The 8,504-nt window shown below is 36.9% G+C and overlaps 1 protein-coding gene across 1 annotated transcript in view; it reads right to left on the minus strand.

Annotated features, from left to right (window-relative positions):
* Positions 1 to 8,504, minus strand: part of LOC107573023 (Wilms tumor protein homolog) — a 20,150-nt gene that overhangs the window by 4,333 nt on the left and 7,313 nt on the right. The window contains exons 3-6 of the mRNA XM_016259460.1: positions 7,821 to 7,907; positions 3,203 to 3,302; positions 1,759 to 1,906; positions 1,583 to 1,672 (exon numbers count right to left, since the gene is read on the minus strand). Of these exons, the coding sequence (XP_016114946.1) occupies positions 1,583 to 1,672; positions 1,759 to 1,906; positions 3,203 to 3,302; positions 7,821 to 7,907 (425 nt within the window). The remainder of the gene's footprint in view (positions 1 to 1,582; positions 1,673 to 1,758; positions 1,907 to 3,202; positions 3,303 to 7,820; positions 7,908 to 8,504) is intronic.

Below are 8,504 nucleotides of genomic sequence, written 5' to 3' on the forward strand. Positions count from 1 at the left end.
TACGGTTCTCCACACACGGTATATATATATATATATATATATATATATATATATATATATATATTAAATAAAAAAATAAAATGTACTTTTAAGTAAAACTTTTAATTTGACACTAGTTAGTTATTAGTATTACAAAATGAGCTTTGTAAAAGTGCACTTAAAGGGTTAGTTCACCCAAAAATGAAAATTACCCCACAAAAACCCCACAGGAACCAGTTGAGTCCTCTGCTCAATGTGACTTTGCTGCAGCCTGGAATTGAACTGCTGGTTTCATCTGGCCAGAGGAGAACTGGCCCCCCGACTGAGCCTGGTTTCTCCCAAGGTTTTTTCTCCATTCTGTCACCAATGGAGTTTTGGTTCCTTTCCTTTGTATTAATGACACACTATTTTCCTAATTAATGCTGTACAAGTTGCTTTGACACAATCTGTATTGTTAAAAGGACTATATAAATAAATAAAGGTAAAAATAAAAAATTTGGTTACTCACCCTCAAGGTTTCTTCTTTCAGATGAATACAAAAAAAAGTTATATTAAAATACTAGCTCTTCAAAGCTTTATAATGGCAGTGAATGGGGGTTCAAGATTTTGAAGCCCAAAAAAGTGCATCCATCCATCTTAAAAAGTACTCCACATGGCTCCGGAGGCTTAATAAATGCCTTCTAAAGTGAACTGATGCGTATGTGTAAAAAAAATATCCATATTTAAAACTTTATAAACTGTAATCTCTGGCTTCAACTAACTGTTGTGTGCATGTTAACGAGAGAGTGGCATCCAGCGGAGGATGTAGGAACGTGGTGATGAACGTGGAAGCACAGTGTAGAGAGCAAAACACCAGTCACAAATTAGAAGTACAAAACAAGGATTTGTAAAGACAAATGTCAGAGGATTTCGATATAAACAAAGAGGAGACCTTTTCCTTTGCTGTAAACAAAACTTGGTTTTCGAGAGACTAGCATATTCTCACCGGAGCTTATGCTACGCCTACGTCTTACGTCATCCACTGGAACGCCATTCTCTCATGAAGGTGTGTACGACATTTTTAATATGGATGTTTTTCTTACACAAATGCATCGATTCACTTCAGAAGGTGCTGTGTGGAGCAGTTTTAATGATGGATGGGTGCATTTTTTGGGCTTCAAAATCTCGACCCCCATTCACTGCCATTATAAAGCTTGGAAGAGCCAAGACATTTTTTTATATAAATCTGATTATATTGGTCTGAAAGAAGAAAAACATATACACCTAGGATGACTTGTGGGTGAGTAAATCATTGGGTCATTTTTATTTTTGGATGAACTATCCCTTTAAGCGTGCTCGGAAAGTGTACTCTATCTTTAAGTACACTTAAATGACATTTTATTTAGCTAATATTATCTTTTCTGCAAGTACAATATTTAAAATATATACTTTTGAAATTTGAAGTACACTATAAGTGCACATTTAATGCAATATTAAGAAAACTACTTTTTCACAAGGGGGCCTAGATCTGAAAATCTCCCTCACCAAATAGTTTAATATGCTAGCAAGGAAGTACTAGAGGAAAACAGGAGGAGAAGAAAATATAAAGGACAGAGGCGCAAACCTGTGTGTCTTCTCTGGTGTCTTTTTAGCTGGTCTGATCTGGAGAACCTGCGACCACAGTCTGTGAAGTCACACTGATAGGGTTTCTCCCCTATGAGTTTAATACAGCCAAACATGTTAAAGTTAATCTTAGCATTTGTGCTAATGGTATCCATTAATATTTGTGGGTTGTCTTACCTGTATGTTTACGGCTGTGCATCTGTAAGTGAGATAGTTTAAAGTATCTTTTGTTGCAGCCCGGGTAGGCGCACATAAATGGCCTTTTTTCGTTGGTTTCGGATGAACGCACAATGGCGGGTGTAATGCCCGGTACTCTCCGCACATCCTGTGAGAAAGTCAAAAACATTCAATTCATGCTACAACAAACGCTGCGCAGCGAACAAGACATCCAAACCGAGCGTTCATGGGGAAAACTGCTAATGATTAGCTTGTCCAATCGGTTCATTACTGCAGAATTAGCTGTGAAATGATCATTTGGATTTCCCCATGCTACTGATATGAGCTCTAACTGTGAACGGTTAGTCACAGACATTAGACAGACCCTATTTCGCTGCTTCACTCCCTCCGTTCCTCCCGTTTCCCTCATTTGCACACTGCTAAAACCCATCTGCTCTTAATTAACTAGCGCTTAGCATAATGGCGTTTCCGTACGCTGGCACGGTAATGAAAGAGTGTTAAGTGTTATTGATAAGTAAATTATTGAAACTGTTCTACGGCTATAGTGCCAGACTTATATATTGACCCCACGGGGATGATAACACAGCAGGCTAGGCAGTACAGCTCAGTGCCTAGCATGCTACGCTTGATTTGTTTGTGACAGTTAAGTTCAGATTAGCTGTCTGTAACCATAAATTTTAACTAATGTTTTGTATGCATTTTCGTACATATATCTATTGTTCTAGCTATCAGACTGTCTGGCCGTTTGCTGTTTTTCTACCTGACATTCTATCTATCTATCTATCTATCTATCTATCTATCTATCTATCTATCTATCTATCTATCTATCTATCTACACTGCAAGTTGACAAGTCATTCTAAGTTGCCTTCATGCATTTATACAATGAAGAGGGAAGAATAAACAGAGAAGTGAAGAACGGCATCCCATTTTAAGCAAGAGCAGCTCTGGAGTATCTCTTCTTTTACAGCTTTAAGGCCGCTGACAGACATTAATTAAGAGCTAATGATTTATATGCATGAGCAGCAGGCAACTGGAAACTGCAGCTTTACGGCTAATGGACTTTTTTAAGTGATTCCTCTTCGCTTTTCATCCTGAAATGCCTTTCAAATCTCTCAACTATTCTGGCAGGGGCCTGCTTCCTCTCGCATAGCGTTCTCATTGCGTCAGATGGTTTTCTTCAGCACCTTCTTTTTTAATTACATTTGTCTTTTTTTTAGGCACTGTGTCACTTCTAAATCTCAGGTTTTTTGGATTATACATAATTTTAGCAAGTTGTATAATCAACCTTTTGATTAAGGGTTGTGTGTGAGGTGTTTGTCTGTGTCAGTGTGTCTTTGTACGCCATGGCCTGACCTTGGCCCGATGTGAGTACATCCCAAGAGCACAAAGAATCTTAGTGTCCTGAGAGTGAACTCAAATGAGCTGTGAGCAAGAGATACTGACCTGAAGGCCTCTGAAGACACCATGGGTGTGGATGCGGTACTGCCTGCTGCAGCTGTAGACCATGGGTGTGCTGGGGTCACTCTCATAGCCTCCTGCATGGCTGTTTGTGATTAAATAGGAGAATATTTTGTTAATGTGATCAGATGGAATAAAGTAAGCTTATTCAAAAAAAAAAAGGAAATGCAATAAATTTTTCTAGCTATAAGTATAAATCTTGTGATTTTATTTGTTTTTTAGTTTTGTGCTTAAAACAAGAAAAACATTGCCAGTGTGGTAAAAAAAAAATCACTTCTGTTTAAAAGGGCTCAATAATTTTTTTTCCCAGCAAGGATGCATTAAATTCAACATTTACAGTGAATACATTTATAATGTTACCAAAGATTTCTATTCATCAGAGAATAATGAAAAATAATGCATCGTGTTTCCACAAAAATATTAAGCAACACAACCATTTTCAACATTGATAAGAATAAGAAATGTTTCTTGAGCAGCAAATCAGCATATTAGTATGATTTCTGAAGGATCATGTGGCACTGGTGATTGGAGTAATGATGCTGAAAATAAATTACATTTTTAAAATGTATTAAAATAGACAAGTCATTTTAAACTGTAATATTTCACAATATTAGAGTTTTTACTGTATTTTTCATCAAATAAATGCAGCCTTGGAGAGCATAAGAGACGTATTTCAAAAGCATTTAAAAGCAACCCCAACATTTTAACATACTGTAGTGTATATTAAAAACAAGTCATTGTATCAAATATTTTTACTCAAAAATAAAAAAAAATTTACAAAATGATTCGATTTTTTAATAATGTAAAAAATTTTCAAATTTAATATATATTTAACGAACAAACTTTTAGTTTTAAACTGATATGGTACTATAACTAGAATAAAACGTTGATGCATGTAAAACATCAACAATTGCTCCACGCAACTGTTCACAAAGTGTAATTCTACTTCATAACTTTCTCATTTTTGCGCAACAGCAGATGCAGTCCTTCCTTAATCTCTCCATGCATTATTGCATTAAGTTTGGATGACATACAGAGGGCATTGCTAGCCATAAAATACACAGAGTCATGTCTTTGTAACTCATCTTGACATTGGGGCAAATTGCTCCGTTTCAAAGAGCAATATTTTTGCCCTAAACATTTGAGGTAGGGCCAGTCAGAGAGATGAATGGGGAATGTATGGTCTTGCTCACTGTTGAACTTGTGCCTGAACCTCAGCGGTATGGCTTTTTACGTCACGCTGTAAATAAACGTTTCTCAGGACAATTCTACACCATGTTTCTCCGCTTTGGAGAAAAGACCACACATTATGGAAACTGTTTTTCGTTACTATGCAGATCTTTCCCAAAATTTCACGAATTTAGGTTCATGCGGTATAAAGTTCTCTTTGTCTGACCAGCCAGACAGAAAAGACAGTCCAAAACAGCATCCTGCAGTAAATCTTCTCACAGTTCATTCATTCACCCAAGCCGAACCACCTTGGGCTTGCGACAAGCATGGGATTTGGAGGTATGTGAAGAGCTATAGCTAGTTGGCCGTGAATAGGAATGATTAAGTTTGTCTTGAGGAGCCACAGCAACGCTTCCATGGCAGCCCCCTTGAGATCGATCAGCGTGTCTGATTTTTCCTCAACTGAAACCAGCCCCATCCCTCTCATTTATCAGCATATGAATCATTCCGTCATCCAGGGCTCCTCAGACTCTTTCAGGGAGGCTGGGGAGAGGTCACAGCCTCCTCCCAGCCTGGCCGAACATGACTGCGGATTCTCGCTCGGGTCCCAGGGGGAGTAGAGGCTGTCCCATTGTGCACTAATGCACTTCCACCTCCCCCCTGCGCGGCTCCCTTCCTCCCGGCGGGCCGGCGCTCGGTCTGGTCAAGGCTGAGGTGCCACTGGCAGAAATATATGGCAGGATATCGTTCTCTAGCCAGACAAAACAGAGGCTTATTCTGCATGTGCACACTCAACTCTCTGGCACAAACAGAAAGATGAAGAAAGTTGTGGAGAATAGATTTTTAGATTGAGTTTTTCAATATTAAATATGCAGACACGACTATAAGAACATCTACAGGTTGATTTTACCGAAAAGTGCACAACCGCAACCGGATCTTGTGAGAAAACTAGAATGTTTTTGTATATTTATTTTTTGCCATTTTTGCCTTTATTATGATGCGGGAGAGAGAGAGAGGAGGCAGGACCGGGAAAGGTCTTCAAGCCGGGATTCGAACTCTGGACGCTCATAGCACAACAGCGCTACATGTTGGCGCACTGCCCACAAGCTACCTGCGCCGATGAAAACTAGTATTTTATAGGTTGGTTATCTAGTATGAATTAGTACAATGTGTGTCGCATGAAAATTAACAATTTTTAGAAAAAAGTACACACAAAGCTCCACCCCTAACCCCACCGCTAAATGAATCATATGATTGTTGATTCAGTAGTCATTCGTTCAATTGGATTGCACTAGCTGCGCTGTATGTTTCTGATTCGCAAAAAGGTAATGGCTCATAAGAGTCATTTGTTTGGGAATCAGACAACAGTGTTTGCACTATATCTTTTTGATTCACTATCGGGAATCAGAGTAAACTGGTTGTGCTGTAATATACTACAAAGAACCGACTCCCATTCACAAGAGGCAATTTTTGAGAATCGGACTATACTGATGAGGTATTAGTTTCACTAAAATGAAGCAGTTTATTAGAGTACCTGTAATCTATAATCAGTAACTGTGATTACATTGATAAAGCTGTCTGTTTTGCACTGTTTATTCAGTTGAAGAAGTAACGCAGAAAACTCATTTACATTTAAGTACGGTATTCTGCAAGAATGGTGAACATCACTCAGTTCTGCTATTTAAAAAAATGGAACCAGTTCTTAAAAAGAAAGAACCGCTTCTTAATTCTGACACCTATTGTTTTATCCAACCAATAACAGAAGTTTGGGATGAGCGTTAAAGAAACCTCTCAGTATTTTTGCAATTCTTATTGGTAGCGCTAGAGGTGCAAAAATTCCACATTTCACCTTAAAATAAACGTTTAAAGGCCTGTTCACACCAAGAACGATAACTATAAAGATAACTATATTAGCGTCCAGACAAGTGGACGATATTGTCTATTTATTCTAAGCGCATGCTCATCTGCCACTTAAAATCCTCGAGCTCGTTATAGCAGGATTTATTCTGATTGGGTGTCAATGTTTTTATCGTTGATCAGCTGGGGAAAAAATTGTTTTGAAAGTGATTCCAACGATATAATTTCTCTGTGCCATTATCATTATCAGTGTTGGGGAAAGTTACTTTTAAAAGTAATGCATTACAATATTGCGTTACTCCATAAACAAGTAACTTAATTACGGTACTTAGTTACTTTTTATGGAAAGTAATGCGTTACATTACTTATGCGTTACATTACTTTTGCGTTACTTTTTAAATATGAGCAGGGCTTGATTGTTTTTAATATAAGAAGTTGTATTTATAGCAAATGTAAAAGCCCTTTCACACCAACAAGTGTAATGAATAAACCTCAGGCTAAAGGAAAAGTAAATTCACGTCTGTACAGTAGAACGCAGGAGAAGAAACACTCTTCAGCAATAAAAAAAACAATGAAGCACAATTGTTCGTTTATCTAAAGTCATTTTTGCTTATTAGTATGGTTGAACTGGATCATCAAAGGTCAGCAGCAAAGACATTGGTTAATAAAATGGGATTAGATACATTTGTGTTATTTGCCATATTTAATTATTGCAGGTTTGCGTCATATTCTGAGTTTGCATTTCACTGTTTTAATTCATTTTGATGAATACTAAATCTGTTTTTTGTGAGTGGGATGAATTAATGCACATTCACATTTAGTCTAGAACTACAGTAACATCATGTTCACACAGCGCACACAACTCCTCTGCACTTCCGTTTTAACGATTTTTAGAGACAGGAGACTTGTCAATCAATAAATGGGAAAGCAAAGTAACCGCGTTACTTTTTTGAAAAAGTTACTCCGATATTTCCTTGTAAATTAAAGTAATGGGTTACTTTACTAGTTACTTGAAAAAAGTAATCTGATTACGTAACTCCCAACACTGATCATTATAGCTGTGGTGTGGACTCTGCTATTCTTTAATATTGAGAACGATTTTTAGAACTACTGTATATATGTTTATCGTTATCTTTAAAGTTATCATCCTTGGTGTGAACAGGTCTTAATACTAAAATAAAAAAATCAATTTTATTTTGTCATTTAACTTGTAACTAAAGTGTCTTTTTTTTAATCTTTCTCCCTTTCTCTCTTTCTTTTCTTTTTTCTTTTTTTGATCTGGCTAGTGTTGTACTATTTGCGATGAATTTGGCTTTCGAAAACATCCATGGCAATGTACCATAAAAGAAACCGAACCCAAACCATAGTGGTTTGGATACATAATCCATCTTGGAATTCAGACTTTATTATCAGACCCTCACAATAATTTAAATTCCCATTTTATTTTCCAAGCATTAGTACCAGCTTAAATGAAGCATATTATAATTCCTTCTCTTCTCTTAGCTGAAACAAATGTGTGCTTATTCAAATCACAGAACAATTTCCTACATGACAGCAGTGGGTCACGTCGACCTACCTCTTTATAGTGGATGCCAGAGGGTTGACGGGATTCCACGCCATGCATTCCAACTGTGACGCTGCCATTTGATATAAATTATCGCTGCTGGGATTGAAAACAACAGAAATACGATTTAAGAAAATATACCGTATTGACCTGAATATAAGACAATGTTTTTTTCTTGGAAATACATCTGAAAAAACGCATTCGTCTTATATTCAGGGTCTAGACTTTGTCAATAATACACCCACAACAATAGGTGGCGCCAAATATGCATAAAACGAGTGTGCCATGAAATACGTAATGTAATGCGTGTTGTAAAGATCACAAGTAAAAACAAAAGAAAAAGAAAACCTTACAGCTGCATGAGTCGTGACTGTCATGTTAGCCTGATGGGACCAATCTCCCTTTGTGATTTTAAAACGTAAGACAGTACCCAGATTTGAAGACTACAGAAAGATTTAACTTCTACTGTTAATAAGATTTTGGTAGGCTACTATTAGATGGATAGCCTAAATGTCCTAATTCAGATTGGCTACCTGTTTTTTTTTTTTAAATGGTATATCAAAAAGTGTATATTTTTTAAATGTGATTGTTGGTACATTTGACCAGTTTTTACCATACTTTCAAAACAAAAATTAAAATAGGAAAAATATGCAATATGAAAATAATTGAAGACAAAATGTGTTTTACTGAGAAAAA

The sequence above is a fragment of the Sinocyclocheilus grahami genome, unplaced genomic scaffold, assembly GCF_001515645.1.
Source record: "Sinocyclocheilus grahami isolate Dianchi unplaced genomic scaffold, SAMN03320097.WGS_v1.1 scaffold30.1, whole genome shotgun sequence".
Taxonomy (NCBI): domain Eukaryota; kingdom Metazoa; phylum Chordata; class Actinopteri; order Cypriniformes; family Cyprinidae; genus Sinocyclocheilus; species Sinocyclocheilus grahami.